At 44.4% G+C, this 22368-nt stretch overlaps 1 protein-coding gene across 1 annotated transcript in view; it reads left to right on the top strand.

The window, feature by feature from the left end:
• NRIP3 (nuclear receptor interacting protein 3) overlaps positions 1-22368 on the top strand; it is a 38997-nt gene that overhangs the window by 8313 nt on the left and 8316 nt on the right. Inside the window, exons 2-3 of the mRNA XM_090034937.1 lie at positions 12637-12816; positions 13631-13713. Of these exons, the coding sequence (XP_089891063.1) occupies positions 12637-12816; positions 13631-13713 (263 nt within the window). The remainder of the gene's footprint in view (positions 1-12636; positions 12817-13630; positions 13714-22368) is intronic.

Genomic DNA, 22368 nt, shown 5'->3' with positions numbered 1-22368 from the left:
ACTAGATCAGACCAGCTGACAACATCTTCTCTCTGGAGAGCGCTCAACTGGACAGAACCGGTGTATCTGATTCCTGTGTTGCTGACTCTGAGGAGTAGGATAAGAATGTGACAAGATCACTTCAGCTGCCCTCAGCTGGTATGGAGGAGACTGTTCTGAAGTACCGCTAAAGAATGAGATGGCTCTGACCAGCATGTCAGTGCTCTACTTCACTTCTTGATTCAGAAATGTGGTGTCAGGGGGGACTGGGACCAGTTTCCTTGGGATGGGTGGGTGAGTGTTCTTTTTTTTAACTTTGTTAAAATAATGGTGCAGTATGCTGTAGGAGTAAATCCTGGGAATATGATTAAGATTTACACTTTATTTTTAGAATTAAAAACCATGCTTTCTATGGATGATTAACTTTCCTTGGTGTGAAAAAAAATCAAATTCTGGTATAAGCAGAATAAGCTGAGATGTAGCTCAAGGCAAGTTGCTTTGCGTAGGCTCTGTGTTCATTTACAAATGTTATTTGTATTCTCTAACAATAATGGGGATGCAAGTGGCTGTTCACTAGTTGTAGGGGAGTGGAGGGAAGGAGGCAAAATTGGCTGATCATGATATACTTGTTCTGCTTCCTCCCTATCTCAGTTAATTCTAAGTGGATATGGTTTTTAGGGCAGGGATCTCCTAAGTGTGTAAGCAGGTGATACAGTTCTAGAATTGTGATCGTAGATAACCAAGTGATACTATATACGTTTGTGTCAATATAACTCACGATGCATGAATGGTAGATTCTTAGGGCAGCTGAAAATATAGAGGTCGATGGCTTGGAGCTTTCAAACAATGGGTCAGAGGCTCATATTACCACTGCTCATCCTCTGAAATTAGTGGTAGTAGTGCTGGAGTGATGTTGTAGCCATTACAGTCCGGGAAATACATGAGATGCAAAGATTTTTTGTGTGTATTTGTGGAGTGGGGTGGGATAGGGGGATATCTTTTACTGAACCAACTGCATGGCTGAGAGAGATTTTGGATGGGCTTGGGGCACAAAAGTACTCTTCCTCAAGTCTAAGAAGTAAATCTCAAGTTGTATCTGCTTCTTTCTCAGACCTGAGGAAGGATACTTGTGCACCCCAAAAGCTAGGGACAGACATTCAAAAAGGCTGAGCCTGAATTAACTTTTGCAGGTTAGTCTAATCTGGCTAGGTTGAACAGGTTTCCAACCATACAGATAATCCCTCTGGTCTGAGGAAACTCCAGTGGTTCAGGCTGCAAGTAGGGGGTGCTAGAACAGCCCTACCTGCCCTGCCACAGAGCTAAACTGAGGGGTATGGCCAGGTCCCAGCAGGGCTCTGATTAGGGAGGGGTGTGAACCCCCACCCTGCCTGGAGTCCCAGGCTTTTCCCTGCTTGCTGCTCGAGGGGCAGGAGTGTTGCCAGCCTCCAGCCCTGGGCTAGCACTCTGAGGCAAGGTGGGTGTGTGCAGTGCACGCATCTGTTAATGATACAAAGCTCTCCAATCTCCCTGTCCCTGCTTCTTTATACTGTCGGAATCTGCAGCAAGTTGACAGGCATGCAAGTGTTGGGGGAAGGGGATGGTAACAATGTTTATTGTCCTTATCTCAGTGTTTATTGCCCCATTAAAAAAACGGAGAGACTTTACCAGCTATCTGTTGATTCAGCACAGACCCAGCATGTGGTCTGCTGGCTAATACACAGACACCTCTCAGCAAGGCAGAGGGGAGGGGGGAATTTGTGCTTAGCAGAGAGTGGTGAGGGGGAGGGAGGGGAGCAAACAGCTCTTCCCAAACAGTGTTTCCAAGGAAGGACATTAACCTGTTGATTAGTTCCAAAAAGCCTGTCTGCCTTTGTCTCTCCCACAGCATGGCCTGTAGCCAATATGTGGTCTGCTAGCTAATGCCGAGGTGTCTGTGTAAAGCTGAGGGGCGGGAGGGAATAATCCCTGCTTAGAAGTCAGGCAGATGCAGAGGGGAGGGGCCAGTCCTACTGTGGAGCAGAGAGCCCCCCCCGGCCCCCCCACAAGCATAGTGGGATGCTGGGGGACTCTGGTTTATCTTAAACCAGCAAGGAGTCTGGGACAGACATTTCCTAAACTGGTTTGAGCCAAATCAGTTAACTCTGATACTACATTCAACCAGGTTATCTCAAACTGGTTTCAGCCATTTTCAAACTGGTTTATGTGTACCGAGCATATGTTCTGTTATAGGTTTAAACTAGTTTTGGATCACTTAAACCAGTTGATGTGTAATGTTTGTCCCTAGCCAAAGAGTGTCTAAAATCACTCCCAACCATGCAGCTGGTGCTTTAAAGGATTTAACAGCACCCTGCACTATCCCCACCAAAAAACCCTTATCTGTCAATGCCTGAAATATCATTGCTGTTATGTAAGGTGAAGTTCAGGCGTTTTGAATAAACAAAATGCTGGGAGAAGGTGGAAAGAAGCATTACAATGCTTCCATCTTTCCCGTACCATACCTTTTGAAGGGTAAAAGAGCATTAAAAATACTTCCCTGGTTCTTTTTGTTTGAGCACTTCAGTGTGCTCAGCCCTGCAAAAATGTACAAGGACACACAGACCCTGCCTCAAGGAGAGTATGGCCTGGTTCAGTCAAGGTCAAAACAATTCAAACAGATATAATATGCTGGCTGATAGTGCAGCGAGGAGAAGTGGAAAAAGGATGGAATATTGCAGCTGCTGTCCTGAAATGGCCTTGAGGAAGAGAACAAGGGTTTAATCATGCAGAGAAAATGTGTGAAGATGAGCTTGCTAGAAGGATACAAAGTGGAGGTGTAGGGCTGAGAAAAAGGAGGAAGAGAGCAGAAATTGAAAGTAAGCTAGGGGGGTGGGTGAGGTGGACAGCCTCATTATTTTCAAGCAATGGAAAGGGAGCGCTGAAGAAATACTGACAGGACTGCCTGTAGCATCAGAAATAAGTTTGGTGGCTGTCCCAGAGAGCGTCAAGTCCACAAGTAGCTACAGGTGGATACGAGAGCATTGTAAAGATGGATGCTAAATAAAAAGTGAAGGAGAAAAGGGAAGAAATAAAACTGGCTCCTCTGGCACCTCACCAGAGTTATACTTTGGACCATTTCCCTCCTGTAAGTGTTTTCTCCCCCTTGCATAAGGAGCAATGCACACCGAGAAGTCTGTAAATTTACCTTCATGTTGTTCCCCCAAAGAGGTTCACAAACTTTCATATTTGAGGCCATAGCCATTCACATACAGAGGGCAAATATCTGCATGGTGGATCCTGATTTCTATCTTGTTTTCTCCAGAGATGAATGCTCATGAACTTCATGCCTACTGCCCACAAGTGCCCTGTACACAGTTGAGTGTGAACCCAGTTAATGCTTACTCAATAATCCACCTAAGCAGTCCCCAGGTAGGCTTTCTCTAGAGTGTAGCTATAGTGTCTTCCCTTCCTGGCCTGCCCCCTTGTATTTCTCAAAGACCCTATTCCTGCTGTGATACATGGAGGAGTTTCCAAGGAAATGCTGTAAGTAGAAGATAATACCATTGAGCTAACATTCTGCCAAGCCTCAAATGCAGCAGCAGGGAGGTGAAGGGACCCTGACTGAATACCCTCTAAAGATCAAACAGGAAAGGCAGTCTGGAAACACAAGCTCAAATGGCCAGGATGCATAAAATGTTCTATGACTGAAGAGTCATTTTAGGGCCCAGGTCATGATTTTCCTATTAGCTTTCTAAGCCTGAGGGTTTTGTTTATTTCAGCTTCTCCAACTTATGTAACCCATTCAACTTCTTGCAGCTGTTCCAACTTGACTATAGATGATGGTTAGTAGATTAATTTCACTGCTATTTATTTGTTGCATTTTTGCTTGATTGTTCTTTTATACACTTCTCCCTGTTCAGTTTTATGAAAAACAAATCACATTTTGACAGCTAGGCTGATTCTCTGAACAGCTTGTTGAGTAGAACTGGCCATTCTGTGCCTTGTACTGTGTCAGAACTATACATTATAGTGCTTTGTCAGTCCTGTCTAGCAGTTAAAGTCAGGAAATGTTCATTTGGAATAGGCCATCTGTGTCTTGTCAAATCAAAAGATGGGAAGGCGAGTCAACCAGCTTTGTGATATTTCCTTTAATCATATTTATTGTCACTTACTTGAGTAGTGTCCAGAGGCCCCAGCCACGATGAGTTAAGCTTTCAAGCTACAAGCATGCCACAATGCTCAGTCGGAGACAGTTTGTACCCCAAAGGGCCTGCAATCAAAAAGCAAAATAATTTTTGTTATTTCCATTTATAAAAGGAGAACTGAGGTGTAGTGAAATGAAATGTCTTCTCACAGAAAATCTGTGTCAGAGCCAGGGGTTGAGCCAGTTTGGTTTCCAAACACAAGATCATGTTTTCTCTAAAGCTTAGGACTAGATTCCCGGATCTCTCATGAGTTGAGAGACGCCAACTCTTTAGTCTTTCCTTTGGCTTGGCTAGAGAATTGCAATGGTGATTTGTAATGTAGAAGACCTCTCAGGTTATGCCCTATAGGAGCCTGGCATTTGTAACTGTATGCTGAAGCCTTTAGTTATTTCCAAGGAAATCCCAAGGCACAGTGTGAAGCTTGTTACCTGGAATGGAAGAAGACTTTCTCCACAATTTCTGTTCTAACGTGTTGAGCATCCTTCCCTGAACTCCTGCCTGTCTTACCTCTCTCCCCTTGTCCTAGACTTATTAAAAATAGTTGATGCTCCAGCAGGTATACAGCAGATCCCCTCTTGATGCAGTTGTTAAGAAAGTGGTTCCTTTTCCACCACTACACTTAAATTCCCAACTCTTTCCCTGGAGCTGAGAGCCTCTTTCCCTTTGTTTGCTTGGGCTTTCCAGCCTTCAGGGGAAGAAACTGGAGCACAGAGGCAGAGAGAGAACCAGGAACACAAATTGGATTCAATTGCTTTTCCTTACAAACTTGCTGATGGAGGAAGAGACTCATTTATCCTTCTAGGCCAGGGGTATGCAAAATGGCAGATCTGGCCTGTAGCTGGACTCCATTTCCCAGCAGCCCCTGCCCATGTTGCTGTGGCTGGTTTCCATGGAGACCCCAGGAGTGGTGGGGCTGTGACAGAGTGGGGCCAGGGTTTCCATGGAGATGGGCCCCACCAGTGCTGGTAGGGCATGCAGCTAGGCAGAGAGCTGCTCCAGGGCCAGGGCCTATAGTGGTGAAAGCGTAGTGGCTGCTCCGGAGTTGGGGCAGAGCTGCCATTTCCTGCCTGCATGCCTCTGTCCCAGCTCTGGACCATGCAGTCACCACCACAATCCTGGCCCTGGAGCAGCTCCCCATCCAGCTGGCTGCCCTCTCAGTGCTGCTGGAACCAGTCTCCATGGAAATCCTGACACTGCCCTGTCATGGCCCTGCCACTCCTGGGGTCTCCATGGAAACTGGCTGCAGCGATACAGGCCTGGCCTGCTGGGAAATGGAGTCCACTGTGGGCCCAATCCAGCCCATGGGCTGGACTTTGCCCATCCCTGTTCTATGCACATGTGCTAGAAGTGTGTTCACATGGGAAGCAGCAGACTAAGTATGTACTTTTGAGATGTTGTTTATAGAAGCTTAGCAAGAAGCTAGATTGGAAAAATGGGGGCTAGCAAATGATCCTGAGGAAAGCCTGAGGAAGCACCCAGGAAGTGTCTAATCTGTTCCCTATAGATCCTTTGGTGAGCTTCTTCCAATAGTGCATTAAACAGATTGGAACAGTTAACATCCATTGCCTGTGACTTGTTCTTGGGTTAGGATTGGGAAGAGCTCCCAGATCAGCCAACTTGAGCATGATGTGCCTCAGGGCTCCTTGACTTCAGCATTACAGGCTTCTTTGCTAGCTAGAAAACCCAGTGAAGTACTACATTTTCCTGAATACGATATGCCCTCAAATAAGGCATGCACCTTGTTTTTGGAAGGCAGAATGCAGAAAAAAAGATTCTTCCAGAGTCGCCGGCTTTTGCATGGAGAGCTGGTGTTGCAAAATGGCTGCCAGCACCTTCATGCTTCTATTCCAGCAAAGAAAATCAGCTTCCCTGCTTCAGACACTTATTCAAATATTGGAGGTCTGGTTAGGGAGGAAAAGCGTGTGTGGTATGTGAATAAATATGGTATTTTTATACCAGGATAATGCAGTGTTATTAGGGAAGTGAGGCAACTGGATGTGGGTTAACATGTTTTCAGCTTTCCACAAGTCAGGAGCAGTTTGAATGGGCACTCATGGAGTCAAGCCAAACCTCACATATTTACAGGTTTTGTTCTTACCCATGCAAATTATCTACCCAATCATGATAGCTCTGCTTGCACCAGGTTATGTCTACTCAGAAAAGTAAAAATGTGATAATAGCATGAATTGGAGACATGCTAACAACCAGGAGCCCAGGATCCCTAGCAAGTTTGTATTCTAGCTGATAGGACTAGCTATGACATGCTACAGCACTTGCTACCCGACCTTCACTGCCATGCTAATTAGAGTCATTACAATTGCCATCATATTCACTATACTGCTCAACATGGCAGTCCAAGAATGGCAGCTGGTGTTACAGTAGCATGAAAGAGAAGTGCTATTCATAAGGATACTAGGAAGCTCTGTCAGCTTCTCTTTTTTGTTCTGCTGGGAACTCAGTAGGCCAGACCTGCATCTGGTAATGCAGTGCAAAGCCATATCGGTTGTTTGACTTTAGGCAGACTGTACCAGTTCACATACCATCTGGCCCAGTGCATTTAAAAGACACTGGCTGTTAGCAGATCATTCAGATTCAAGTGCTCACCTTATAGAGTTGCAGTTTTTGTTTATTCTCTGTACATCCATTGCCATTTTTTAAAATGTTTCAGTAATATGGGTTGACAACCAAGAGAATAGATACTGTTATTATGGCCTGGCCCAACTGGGTGTGCCCAATCCAGTGCCCCATCTCTCATGGTGGACAGGATTTCGGGTATGCCTGAACTGCATCATAGACACATCTGTGCTAACTTTTAATGAGGCCACTCTGGTACTGGCAGCCAGCCAACTTCCATGGCAAGGTCTTTATTCACTCTCTCATCCTGTTGCAGCTAGATTGCTATCAGTAGCCAGGCTAATAGTTTAAAACTAACTCTACTATGTCCATAGTATGCTGTAGTCACATCAGTGTAGACATACACATAGTTGTTTAAAAAACAGGCTGCAGGAAAGCCTGCTATAACAGTTATGGGTTTACCTCTCCAACAAGGACAGTCAGTTCCCAAACCACCAAGAGTTAAGGGCATTCATGGAGTCAAGTCATGAGTTAAAGCTTGGTCTTTCTTAGCCCTGAACCATTAGGTGTTTTGTTCCTTCTAAAGCCTAACTATACAGATAATGAACAATCTCACCATTAGGAAAGGCAACAGGATGTTTGGAAATTTGAACCACACTAGTCATCTTTGTTCTTAGTTATTCCCATAGAGGTGATGCGTCTCAATTCCACTGTCACCTGAATCTTCAAAGCCTTACAATTTAATAAGTCACTGACAGTCCAGTATTAAGGTCTATATGCACATCAAACTTCAGTTTACAGCTACCTAAATATATTCTATATTTTTAGTAATCTAATGTCATAGATATTTACCTGCCATATTATAGGCAAACGAGAAGGCAAAGTCTTTGCTCCCAGGAGCTTCCCATCAACATTAGTCAGATAATGTGAGAAATAGCAATAGGCCCAAGAGGATGAGAATGAATGGAAGAGAGGAGTGAACAGAAATGAGAAGTGAGAAAAAGCTATATGTGGAGGAAACTCAGATAATTTATTTTGAATCCCATTTTCCCTCTCTTTTTCAGTGATGAAGCAATTTAGAAATTTACAGATTGTGGATAAATGATCAGCTGGAAGAAGTTTTGACAACTGATTTGCAAGAGTGAAAGATGTTGCTTGCCACACAGAGGGTGCATCTACATGAGACACTTAGTGCGGAGTTGCTTAATTTGCTCTGCAGCAAAGCATCACTATCTACACAAGTGGTTCTATTAAGTAGGAGTAAACGAATTAACTATGTTATAGGATAGTCATGCCCAACACAAATACTGTTCTACAATGGAGTTATTTACTCTGCTGCAATTCACATGTAGACGATGACCAGGGCTGGCTAGGGCACAATGGTGCTACTGCCAGCTAGCCATGCACTGTAGCACCCTTGTGCCCCAGCCAGTCCCTCTGCAGCATGTTGAGCCAGGCAGGAGCAGCTCTGGGCTGGAGGCTGACCCCCTGGGACATCTGCCAGCCAGGGTTGTGCTGCCCTGGCTCATCATGCTGTGGTCCTGAGTGCACATGTAAACACTTTGCCCAGGAGCAAGAAACTCCATCACAAAGTGGAGTGGTCCTAAGTCAGTGGTTCTCAGTCTTTTTAGACTCAAGGCCCACTTGATAGACTTGAGGTCCCCCTTGGAAAATGCCAGCCCTTAGTTTTCACTCATTTTTTGTCTACAGAAAAATAATAGAGCAATTCTTCTACTGCCAAGAACTCAGGCCATAATATGTCAGAATATTTTTGAGACTATGGATTCCTATTTTAAATCTCTGGGTTTATTTTATAAATCAGGTTTGCATGCATAACAGTGCTAACATTCCCTGGCATCCTTGAAAGAATCCCAAGGCACCCTCATTGAGAACTATTGATCTAGGTAGGACCACAGGTTCTATACAGCAATCGGAGTACCTGAACTTTCCATCATGCCCTTCTTTTGGGGTTTCCTCTCATTTTAGGAGCCAGACGGCAAACAAGTCAGGAAGTCCTCACAGCATATTGTTAAATTGCATCTTTTTGTCTGCACAAACATTAGAGGGGCCAAAACAGGAACCAGTTCTTTAAACTCCTGAGCATTAGGAAGTTAGAGAATAGGACCTTGAAGTTCTCCACCTGTTCTTTCATTTTTTTCTTTTAACCCCTAGTTGATCTTGGAAAGATAAATCACTTTCTTGCAATTTTTTTACACAAATCATCTCTATGCCCCTATTACTAATACCTAGGACCACATTAGGAAATGATGTATTTGTTTCACAACATAATGTTTCAGTCCAGACTGAAATCCTCTGTAGTTTTGTATGATGGGCGGAGAGGCAACTTGCATAATCAAGCCTTTCTTTAGGCTGAAGTCTTTTATATGTTTGACCTGGATGAACTGTCAGAGTTGTACTAAAAGGAGGCCACTGCTGAGGATAACTCAGTGCTGGATAAGATCTTTCCTTCTTTTCATTCCTTAAATGGTCTGGCTGCCATTTCCATCAGGATTTTTGCAACTTCCCCTAAATCATTAATTTTATTTCCAATTCCTCTTTCCATCATTTGAGTCAATATTGTGACTAATCCTCTTTGCTCTGTGTTCCCCAGGAAAGGCAAGGGGAATAAAAGTTTAAACTAATACTAAGTTAGTAATAGCCTCTGACAAAACGATGCCAAAAGGCGTTTTTCCGTTGTTGTTGTGTTAGATATTTTATATACTGGAGCATACAGTAAGCTCTGCTTGGCCCACTGAAGCTAGTGTTAACCTCAGACTTCAGAAGAACTCACATCAATAAAAGATGGTTCCATTAGCTCTGGCAACATACTTCAGCACAAGCCATGTCTTTGTTCCTCTAGTGCTTGATTTCCCAAGAGATTTGTGTGTCTAATACAGCTGCCAGTCAGGGAGATTAGTTTGCCAGACACATAATAGAAGCTTGTGTTTTTATTTTGAGATGCCCCAGGTTTGGGCTCTGATATTGATCTGCAATGAAGCTTGTAGTTAGCATATGTTAGGTTGGGTGTCATTCAAGGCTACAGTGACAGAAGGGTTCCCCAATGCTGGTAAGTGTATTTGGGACCTGAGATTTTTGGAAAGGCACTCAGATTGATCCCAAACTTTTAATGGGTTGAGCAGATCCTATTCCACCCTGCTCAATTCCTTGACAAACCACTACTTTTGTAGGAGGCCTCCCTCTTAGCCTTAACACTAAGTAGCAACAAATGAATGGGAAGGAGGACCCCACCCACCTTTTGCGATAATGGCTTTCAAGGAATTTGAGAAGCAGAGAAGAGTATTGCATTTAGCTGTTTAGCCATCTTGTGCAGGTAGCTAAGAGATGAAATAAGATCTGTCCTTTTGTAATTTATTTATCACATTTCAGCACTAGTGATCTAGACTTGATGGGCGCATCTAGACTGCATAAATGTGCTTTAATTCATGCACATTACATCTAGTAATGCGCATCTAATGCACATTACCTCCACTGTGAGGTACTAGGAAACTGTGCATTAGCCTGTCTTAATGCACATTAACTAAAGAGCACAGGGCAATTTTACACATGCTCTGGGAGTGGGTTAGGCAATGCTTTAATTAGAATGGCTCTGGGAGCCGCTCTAATTAAAGTGCCACATCATCTCATGTATCAGTGTCCCCATACTTAAAAATGGCAGTGGGAGCTCTTGAACAAAAGCTCATTGAAAGAGCATGGTAATTACTTGATTAATCAAGTCTACTCTGATGCGCTGTAAGTACAGCGCATTGGAGCAGCCTCTATGCTCACGTGCAGGCACCACAGTTTTTAAGTGAAGCTTAATGTACAGTAGCCTATTTCAATGAGCACTAGCTAAGTAGCACTTTTTAGTGACACTTTAATGTGCATTAAAATAGGCTTATGTGCATTAAAGCACAAGTGCAGACGCACCAGATGTGAGCTGATGTCCTGAAGGTGATTGGCTCCCTATTCTGGCACCTGTAGCACAAGCCATCTAATGCCTCATTTTTTATTTTTTTACTGACTTAGGTGAAAATTCACTGCTCATAAAAATTAAGCATTTCAACTTTAGCAAAAGTTAAATAATAAGAAATCATGTAGACTTCAGTGAACCACTTCTCTCTTTGCCTGCGGGAGGAATAGCACATTCTTCTCTTCTGCTTCCATTATTATATAAAAAAAAATGTTTTGCCTTCATTGTGATCATTGTAGCAGTTCTGTACCTAACAATTCTGGTTTCAGTGAAGGAAGACTGGCTTCTTAATTGGTTTCTTCATGGCACACTGTGGAATATCTGTACAGTTATTAGGGAAATCAGCTCTGCCAGTTTTAGTCATGCTGAGTAATAACTTCCCCTGTAATTAGTCCCACAGATTATACTGAGAGTAAAGTAGATTTCAACACAAATAAGGGTGGCAGAATTAGTCCTATTCCTTTTCTGAGTATAATGTAGGCTGAATAATTAGAATTCTAATCTTTCACTGTTACCAATTGTCTGAGGCAGAATCACATATGCTGTCTAATTATATAGTATATGCCATTATGAGTGTCAATCAAACAGAACATCTGCAACAGATTATAATTATGAAATTTTATTTTACTTTGAAGTGACAATTTAACCTAAACTATACTTACAAAAATAAGAAAGACTGGAAGAAGGAGGGAGATAACATATTTCAGTGATAACTGTTATTTACTATGTCTATGGGATTCTGATCAGTCTAATGTAGTGTCACTTCCACCATAAATGTTATGCTCATAACAGAATTTGAAATGGCAAGTGTTAGTTTATTTTAAGAAGACCATTTCCCCTCTGCCATGCCACATTAATTTCTTGTAGCTGCTGTTATCTGGTGTGCTGCAGAGAGTACCTACCAGGTTTGAGACTCTGCTTGACAGCATATATAGGCTGGCCCAAAACACCGCAAGTTGAGATAGTCCAAGGTGACGGGTGGTAGGTGCCCAAAACACCTGTTGAATTAAACAAAGGCTTTGTGAAGTCAGTGGACTATCACATTAAGACAGGAAGGACGCTTGCTGCACAGGAAATAGAAAACTGTTTAAAGTTTGTGGGAGGCAAAGAACAGCACAAAGGGAAGAAGGAAGAATCAGAAGAAAGAGGCACAGGACACAGGGCTTAAGTAGACCAATAAAAATTGAAAAAAATGTAAAAAATGCACCATGTGCAAAAAAAATCCAGAAGGCTGCTATACCAGTACTACATATGTTGCATCTGTGACCTATACCACATTTGAGCTAAAGCACCTCTTTAATTCCAAAGGTCAAATAGTCTTCCGTACGTGAAATAAGACAGTTAGTAAAAAAGGGATGAATCGGTGCAGTTAAACTTCCAAACAGTTGCAGATTCAAATACTTTGGTTAGCAAACTGGGACAGTTCCAGCTGAAAGATCACCTTAAGTCCTTTCTATTTTCCATTGAAGTCATCCTCTCCAGTTGGTTACCCTTTTGGAAGAGGAAGCACTTCCCTCCAAATGCTGTCTGGATATCATTTCTTTCCCCAGCTAAACCATCCTATTTACTTTTGGTCTAGAACTTGCTATGGTATGTAATTGAAGTTTCTTTTACCATCGGCATGAGGTTCTGGAGCAGCCTTCCAATAGAAGTAGTTTTAGACAGAGCTTGATATATTTATGCGAAAATAGTTTAACACATATGATTGCCTGTGGTATCACTGGGCAGAGCTTGGTGACCCAGGAATTCCCTTCCAGTCTTTATCCTGGGCATTTGCTGTCTATGTGAATGAGCATTTGTTATGAAGGCTGCAAACCACTGACTAATGGCTGTATATATGTATATAAGTATATACATAATATGCATATAAGAAGCTTTGCAGTTTTCCACCAGTAGATCTGCATTTTTCTCTCTTCATTTTTTGTTTTAAAGCAACCACATAACATTCTGCAAAGACGCTTGATGGAGACAAACTTATCCAAATTACGAAACTACCGTGGCACATGGACTCCCAAGAATGACATTTCAGCACAGACCAATAAGCTGAATCAAACCAAACCAGACACCCCAAAGAAAACAGAGGAAGAAGAACTTATATTGGTGAACTGCCAGGTAATGCTTCCTTGTCTTTTCCTAAAGCCAATCCACTCTTGTAGCGAAGGCATAAAAGAAACCTGATGTTTCTTTCATAGGATATTATTTTTGACAAGTGCCTGCTTTACTTCAGACAAGGAAAAGGTCAATTTTAATGGCCCTATAAAAATGCAGTGTTGCTTTCCAGCTACTCCCTTAATGCAATGAATATAATAGAAATATAAAGACTACAGTAGTTTAAAACCCACAACTGTTCTGACTGATGACCCAAATCTAAGTCTTTGTGGGCTTTGGAGTTCCAGCGTGTGCCCAGCTTATTCTTCTTTCCCCCATTGTTCTGTTTTCTTCCCTTTGACTACTGCATTTAGAGCAGCATTGGGCAACCTACTGCCTGTGGCCTGGAGCTGTACTACAGAGACATTGCAGATCTGGGTTGTGGTGTTTAGGCTTCACCTGCATCACACCATGCCATGGCAGGGCACTTCATCCATGCTGCCACAGCTGGGCAGTAGGGAGAAGCAGCAGTGGCAGCAGGGCTGTAGCACTGGCCTGCCTTCAGCCCCAAATGGATCTTTTTAGCCTGTCACTGGACAACTTTACTGACCTGTCACTTAGAGGCAACTCTCCCTCCCTAGGCAGGAACAAGCATATCTTGGTGGAAATGTCAGTGAAAACAGAAAGAGAACACTGGCCCTTCAATAGCAAAGTAGCTGTTGTGCGAAGCAGCTCTAGGAGGGCTATTAACATGGTACCCTAGCAAAGATGCTTCTAATACAGCATTTCTTTCTTATGTTCAGTTGCTCCTTTTCAAACTCTGCTTTTCTCTTTGCAGTGTGCTGGAAAGGACTTGCAAGCTGTGGTTGACACCGGTTGTCAACATAATCTCATATCATCTGCTTGTTTGGATAGACTCGGGTAAATAATATTTGCTGCATTTGGATGGACAGTTTTCTTTTCTTTTTTTTCTCCCCCTCAAATGAATGGTTGGAAGGAGTGTGTGCGCACGTGATGGGAAACAGCTGAACATATTTCACTGAGTTCCCTTGAGAGCTTTAGAGCAGAACCCACGGTCGTGTAGGGAACAGCAACGTCACTAAGTGCAGTCATTCTCTCAAGAGCAAAAATTATTCTGAAAAAGAAAGTTATTTCAGGACACACTCAGGCCAACCTCATATTGAAATCTATTAAACAAGAACATTACTTCTTTTTAAATAGGCTTATCAGAAACTGAAGTAAAAAGGAGTCACCCTACACAGAACTTAACATCCAAATAAGCCCCCAGTGGACTCATTCATTTTTTTTTTACAATAGATGTTTGTCTATGTTTTCATTTGTTTGCAATTACATTTAAATGAAATCTTCTCTCTTTATTTGTACATTCTCAGTGGTGAAGGGAGCTTTGACACCCTATGGGGCCATGCTGTATAAAAGAAGTTAAAAATAATCTCCAATTAAGGACTCAACGCTCCAAATATCACTGCAGAGTATGCAAAATGCTGACTATGTGAGCAATCCTCCTGACAGAAAAGGTAGATTACCCCAGCAGGAGGTAGCTGGAGTAGTAGGTTTTACAGGACAGTCCTGAGTATTCGTAGGCTTGTACTCTAATATGGTGATTAAGGGCCTGCTGTTACTCCCATTGACATCAATAACACATTTCTCCCCCTTAAGGAGAAAGGAAGTGTATTTACATAAATGTTTGAGAACTGATTTAACCAGTGTGTATGGCAGAGCTCCCCCTGACTTCAGTGGAGCAGGAGAGTGGTTCATAATACAGCAAACATCTGATATTTAGAAATATCAAAGTTTCAGCACCAGCTTTACAATGATTATGCAAACAATTACAGTTCCACCCCAAGCCCCATTACATGCCACTGGACAAATAATGCCTATTTTCTGTGAAGCCTGCAATTACTAATTTACACAATAGCCTTTAGTGGCTGCAGAGTAGCTGTACCTGCTACACACTGCTAAGCAAATCAGGTGTCTTTGATGCTTACCAACCAAAACCACATGAGCAGGGTCTGATCCTGTGAAGTATTGAGCACTCTGAAGAAGAAAGGTGCACTCTCAACTCCTTACTCCCCCTGAAGCCAGCACTGGTTGTGGGTGATTGGCCTATCTCAGCAGTGAGCCTGTACACAATGGAACTTAATGATTCTGGGTACACCTGGCCTTGTCCATGTCTTGATTCTTGTACAGTTTTTGTTCCCCAAACCCCTTCAAAAACCCTTCACTTCAGAGAAATTGCTTTAAGAACAGACTTACATGCTGCTGTTTATCATGTGTACTACAGTGTCCCTTGGGAGAGTAACTGAGCCCTATTATGCTAGACTCTGTGGTACATGAATCAACGTGGAAGACTCACTAGTTTTTAAATACAGGCTTTGAATTCCATTGCAGCCATTGAAATCGGATGGAAAGGAGACCTACTAAGAGAAATTTGCCACTTTTTTGATGGCACAGGCAGGTCCTTACAGTACATTGTCTAGCATTACTGGGTCCCCACTGGAGGTATGGATCCCCTCCTTCTGCCAGGTAACTCCTTCACTGCTCCTGAGACTTCACCATTAGGATGTTGTTGGTGTACAGACTGACTTCTTTTTCTTGTTGTCATTCTTGCACACCTAGACTGTGTGCCAGTCCTATGTTTTTGGGAGGATAGTGATTATAGGGCTGAGCTCAGTGCAGGCAAACAAATTCTGCAGGCATAGTGGTGATGGATTTTAGCGAGATGGCACTGCAGAGAGAATGATAAAGGTGATACATCATCATTGTTTAAACAGCTCTTATTACTGCGTAACTGCTGGGGCCTTTCTATTTTTCTTGCTTGGCTTGAAGGTGACATTCCACTTGATTACACATTGCTGAATCCGGCTCTTCAGGCAGCTGTCACCCTACATCCATCTCGTACCTGGCTCCTGGCTGCCTGGCACCCTTCAGTCACATCTTTGCTTTCCTTGATGGAGTTCAGTCTTGACTTGCAGGAAAAAAAAAAAAGGCAATTCACAGCAGGCCAAAGTCCTCATGTTCTCCTCTCTCCTCCTCTCTCCTACATGAAAAGGACCATGTTCTGCCCCTGTTGAAGTCAAGGGGAGGAAAAGGTAATCCAGCTCTTCCAGGACCTGGTGGTAAGACAGGGATAAATCTGACACACAAGACCAGACCTTGGGTCCTGCTCTGCTCCCGATATGCTGTTCTAGGGAACATAAACCCATTGCATCTCTCCTGTAGATATAGACCCAGCATAACTACAGCCTTCCTCTTCTGTAAACCTCGAAGTAAAGGGCATTTCAGGGGCAAGAAGGAGAATATAGGGAGTGTGGCTAACCAGGGCTGCATTCCTCTTACTCTCTGCTGGTAGCTAGGTTCTGGAGTGTTGTTTACAGCTGATGCAGTTTAAAGTAGACTCAGTGGGCACACCTACACGAGACGTTTACTGCAGTTACCTAATTAGCTCCTCAGTAAATGTCTTGGTGTCTACATGTGTGACCCGATTAGACCACAAGAAACTAATAAACTCTACAGTAGCTTAGCTGTAAATACAAGTACCATCCTGCTGTGGAGTTTGAGTGCAGCAACACAAGTATAGACACTGCCACAGCTGGGTGGGACACAAGGGTGCTTTAGTGAGGGGCTGCTTGCTGGCTAGCCCCACACAGAAGCACCTTTGTGCCCCAGCCAGCCCCTCTGCAGCACATTGAGCTGGGCCAGAGCAGCCCCAGGCTGCTGATCCCCCGGGCCCCCTCCCAGCCGCAGCTGCTCCAACCCAGCTCAACGTGCTGCAGTCCCAGCCACACAAACAAATGTGGCATATTCAGCAATATGCAATTAATTTTATTCCTTTGCATTAATATGCAAGTGTAAATGAGCTTAGATGGTGTATCTATTACACATGCAGTTAACATGAAGCAATAAACTCCGCAGCAGTTTGAGTCACAGTAAATTGCTCCCAGGAACAGCGTCTACATGTGTGCCTGGGACAACAACAATTTGAGCCTGGGTAGAGCGAGCCCAAGCTAGCAGCAGGCCTGGTGGGGTCAGCCCCAAGCTCCAGGTGGTGGTGTTGGGTGTCGCAGGTGCTAGGTGAGGCACGAGGGTGCCACAAGTGCAGAGCTGCGTGGCTTAGGTGGTACTGCAGACAGGAGTCTGGCCCCTTGATGCCTGGGCTGACCAGGCATAAATTGCACCTGCAGTCAGCAGCTATACATGTTTTTCAAGGCAGTAAATTACTCTGTTGTAAGATGGTATTATCCTTGACAGTACTAGCCTATAGTTTCATAGTTTCTAGGGTCGGAAGGGACCTGAGCAGATCATCAAATCTGACCCCCTGCCATGGCAGGAAAGAGTACTGGGGTCAAATGACCCCAGCAAGGTGTTCATCTAGCCTCCTCTTAAAGACCCCCAGGGTAGGAGCCAGGACCACTCCGCTTGGAAGTTGGTTCCAGATCCTAGCTGCCCTGACAGTAAAGTAGCGCCTCCTGATGTCTAATCTGAATTTACCCTTTGCCAGCTTGTGACCGTTATTTCTAGTCACTCCAGGTAATGCTTGGGGGACCAGGGACTCCCCCAATACCTGCTGGTCCCCTCTGACTAGTTTGTAACAGGCCACTAGATCCTCCCTCAGCCTTCTCTTGTGGAGGCTGAACAGGTACAGGTCCTGTAGCCTCTCCTTGTAAGGCCTGCCCTGCTGCCCCTGATCAAGCGAGTGGCCCTCCTCTGGACCCTCTCCATGTTGTCCACATCCCTCTTGAAGTGCAGCGCCCAGAACTGGACACAGTACTCCAGCTGCGGCCTGACCAGTGCTGCATAGAGGGGGAGGATCACCTCCTTGGACCTGCTTGAGATGCATCTGTGGATGCATGACAAGGTGTGGTTGGCCTTCCTGACTGCATCCCCACACTGCCAGCCCACGTTCATCTTGGAGTCAATGATGACTCCAAGATCCTTTTCTGCCTCTGCACTGACAAGAAGGGAGTTCCCCAGCCTGGAGGTATGGTGCTGGTTCTTCCTCCCCAGGTGCATCACCTTGCACTTGTCAGTGTTGAATCCTATCCTATTCTCATCTGCCCACCTGTGTACCCTGTCTAGGTCTGATTGCAGCCTATTCCTCCCTTCTAGCATGCCCGCATCCCCCCACATCTTAGTGTCATCAGAAAATTTGAACAGGGTGCTTTTTACCCCCTCATCCAAGTCGCTGATGAAGATGTTGAACAATGCGGGCCGGAGGACGGAGCCCTGCAGAACCCCACTGCCCACATCCCTCCAAGTCGAAAATGACCCATCCACCACCGTTCTCTGGGTGCAGCCCTCCAGCCAGTTAGTGACCCATTTGACTGTGTAGGTGTTGACACCACAGTCCCCCGGTTTTTTATGAGAATGGGGTGAGAGACAGTGTCCAAGGCCTTCCTAAAGTCCAGAAAGACTATGTCCACTGCTACCCCTGCGTCTAAGGATTTGGTGACCTGGTCATAGAAGGCCACCAGGTTGGTCTCACAGGACCTGCCTCTAATGAACCCATGTTGGTTGCCCCTAAGCATAATCTCCCTTGCTGGCCCTTTGTGAACATGCGCCAGGATAATTCTCTCAAAAAGCTTACCCAGGATTGAGGTAAGACTAACCAGTCTACAGTTTCCTGGGTCCTCCTTCCTCCCTTTTTTGAAGATGGGAACAACGTTGGCCCTGTGGCAGAAAGCCACCTTGGTTTCTCCCCAGAATCTCTGCCCTGTGACTATGTGATTAGATGGGCCAGCACAGAGGAGTCACACCTCAGCCTGTCTCTTTAGGTAACCTGAGCTGGCTGCATTCCTATGGGAGCGGGGGAAACCTGCTCCCTCTGCCTACGTGACTTGCATCAATTACCTGGGTGGGGGGTTTCTACCTGGGGAGCTGGAATCTACCTGGTAACAGGTGATGTATTTCAAATTGGTTGGCTGACAGCCAACTGGGGCTGACTTCCACTGGACCAGGTGAATGAGGTCACAGGGGCTATATAGGTTGGGAGGGGGAGGAGGCTCGCTGTCTTCGGCCATGAGGTGAAGCAGCAGCAAAGCAGGGGAGACAGAGAAGCCTTACCATCTGAACCTAGCTCTCTCTCTCACCCCAAGACTCCAGCGAGGAAACTGGAGAACTCTGGAAGATGCTTGTGAGTAAGCTACTCAATCGGATTAGATATTTAGCTGGCAGTAACACAGATGCATAATCAAAAGGCTACCTCAGCCACACTGTTTGCTCTCTAGGATTTCTAAGATATTGCTCAACCCTGTACCCTAGTTTACCCTACCCCCTGTAATCAATAAAGTTCTCCTTTTTGACTGGTGTGGGAGACTTATTGAGGGGTGGGTCTAAATTACGCCTAAGAGACCCCTTAGGTCTGCGGACTAGGGGAGACTTTACTTTTTGCCCCCTTGACTTGGGGAAGTGCCCCAAGTGCCTGTACCGGGTCAAGTACCCGTCAGACTATTAGGCCTGTGTTTCCCCGAGGACACAGGGCCGAGACAGTCCCTTCTCAGGGTGATGGTGGCGATGTTACCCCCAGACTAGCGAGTGTGCTCTGGGAGAGGGGTTGGCCAAGCATAAGGCGCCCCTAAGGAGGCATTCGGAGCCTGGAAGGTGGTCGGGCACAGGGAGGTGGGTGGCTCAATGCAGGAGCGCCCCCTACTGGCCCGTCACAGGCCCTCTTCCAGTCCTCTGGCACCACACCAGAGCACCACAATCACCAATCACCCTTAGTGATCACCACAAGTGCTAGTAAAGCTCGTACATCTTACAGCAGAGATAGTTTACTGCACCCTAATACCGGCACGCATGTAGATGGTGACACTGTACTGTGGAACTAATTAGTCTACTCTGCAGTAAAGTGCACATGTAGATGCATCCAGTGGCTGCACCCACATGAGTGTGGACATTTGTTTCCCTGGGGACAAGCAGCAGTGGCACACCTGATGCTTGTCCCCAGGGAATGCCTGTGCCATGCACCCTCTGGCACGTGGCAGGTTACCTTGGTGGGGGTAGGAGAGGCTGGGGCCAGTACTGGGCTGCCCCCAGCGGCCTTATCTGGGGTTCTGGGGGCCTCCTGGGGCTGCTGCTCAGAGCCTAGCTGGCAGCTGGAGTGTGGCTCCAGCCAGCCAAGCTCCGGGTTTGGGCAGTGCATGCTGTCCCCGTGTGCACCACCCCACTTTTTTTGCATGGGTTTTTTTACCCCAGGTGCAACCCCCACCCCGGCCATCTTGCAGTATGGAGAACACCTGATGTACAGTATGTGGCACCACAGATGTGTTTGTGGTGCTTTTTCCCCGCACAGCCACACTTGCCTGGATAGAGCCAGTGTGCTCTAACCAGAACTAGCATAAGGTCAGTTTGATGACTGAGGACCTATAAGCACATCTCTTACCACTGTTTCTCTTCCCATCACATGCTATTTCCACTAGTGAATCTAGGTAAGCAACCCAAGCTAACCTCACAGATAAACAGTATTTCTGCCAAAAAATTACATGAGCTTCTTTAACACTGAATGTTAGGTTGCAAATTTCACCGTCCCCCTCTGACTCTTATATTCTTAAAGGGTCAATGAATCAGTTCAGAGAGCCTCTGACATGGCAAAGGCCAGATTTTTACAATTGCAGAGCATCCAAAACTCCAGCTGAAGTCTATGTGAACTATGTGTGCTCCTCCCCCTCAAAAATTAGGCTTTTGAGACCTCCTTGCATGCTGAATATCTCTTTATAGTCCAAGGAAGTCAGGGGGAGTCCAGAGACACTCAACATCCTTCAAGATCATGTTATCTGGCCTCTTATTGTTTCATGAGATTTTGAGCCTGAATTCCTCTAAGTCAAGAATTTTTGTGGTTGATATCTTTTATTGAACCAGCTTCATGATTGGGATAGACTTAGATGAGCTTTTGGATATCAGTGTACCCTTCTCCAGGTTTCACAGCTACAACATTACTCCCATGCTACAATGCTGACCAGGTGGTGATGAATCATTTGGTCCTAATTCAGCCAGGCAAGGTAATTATACACTGGAGAAGCATGGAGTTTCCCAGTTCCTTGAAAAAAGAACTCTGCATCCACTGCCAAGATCATAGAGTAACTCTCAGTGCATCTGTTTGCCTCAGATTTGACAAAAACTTCCTGTCTAGATTTTTACACTACACTTTTTAGTTAGTACCTGAATGCCTATACCTCACATAAAGCATCCCAGCGGTGAACAAGTTGATGAAATGCCAGTTAACTCATAATATTATACTTAATGATGGAACCTGGACAGTACTCTTCTTTGAAGGTAATTCTTTCACTACTGAATGTGCTATATTCTCTACTATTTCCTGCTGCAGCCAGGCAGAACATGTTTTCCATCAAGTGACTATTAATGGGAAAAAAGTGTGTGTGTTATATTTTTATATATTTCTCTGGCGTGGTTTTCAGTTTAGATTGCGAGGTCATTATGCTATGGTGCTCAGCCATGCTCATTTGTTAGCAATAATGCTGGAACTCATTTGCTTCCTGTAAATAATGAAAGTAATTAATCAAAATGTTACAAAGCAATGAAATCAGCTGAAGAGGTCTTGACCGTCCTTTCAGGTTAACTACTGTAATGGGAAGCCAAAGGAGAAGAAATTCCATTTTCCTATCTTGAATGTAAGCAAGAACAAGTGGAAAGACCAATAAAAATAATGAAAGTCAGCAGCATTTAAAAATTAAAACTCTTTGGTTCCATAGCTGAGCTGGACAGCGTTGCGAAGGGCCAGAAAAGTGGCTGATAAATCTAGTTTCCAAGTGCTTACTCCCAGTTGTTTCTTCATTGTAAGAGTAATCTTCCCATCTGTAGAAAAGAATGGTAAAAGATGAGCTTTTCTCCAAGGAGGAATTATTGGTGTCCTTTAATTCCAGTTTACATTAAAACATGGATAAATTAGATTTAAATAATCTATAAACATTCCCGGAATAGACTATGTAACATAATCAGATAAGAGAAAGCACTGTGTGGCAGATACAGACTTTACAACTTTTTTTTTTCTCCAGGGGATAGTTTATTTATATATCCCCACTTTCTGTGGTACTACCTGTCAACATCTGCAAATAAACATGCTTTGCTACTTGTAAGGTATCCAGAAGAAGTTAGGACCCAGATGCAATCTGTAATGGTAGAGTTCAATTGATGGAATTCAGAGTGGAGTAGTAGCATGTACTTGCACTGGAGCTAGATTTAAGTCATTTTTGCTAAATAACAGCCCCAGCAGAGCAGATATTTCTGTCCTGAGGAAACACAGAAAGAACTCCAAGAAACAGTTTTCAATAGAAAAAAACAGCTGGGGGAGTACAGCCCAACATAATATCTTCACATAGGGCTTGATCCAACTCCACTGAAATCATTGGGACTTTTGTCATTAAATTAAATAGCATTTGGGTATTGGACGTATACAAGATCATCCTAGATAGGCGGATAAGAAAGCACTTCAGATAATATTAACTTAATAGAAGTGAACTAAGCATTCTTAGACTATGGAGTAGTTAATGTATTCATATCCCAGATGAATACATCTCCGTTGAATCAGAGAATTGTTTTCAA

Source organism: Crocodylus siamensis, chromosome 2 (genome assembly GCF_052110815.1).
Source record: "Crocodylus siamensis isolate JL-2025a chromosome 2, ASM5211081v1, whole genome shotgun sequence".
NCBI lineage: Eukaryota > Metazoa > Chordata > Crocodylia > Crocodylidae > Crocodylus > Crocodylus siamensis.
This window is presented reverse-complemented; position numbering and strand designations above follow the sequence as displayed.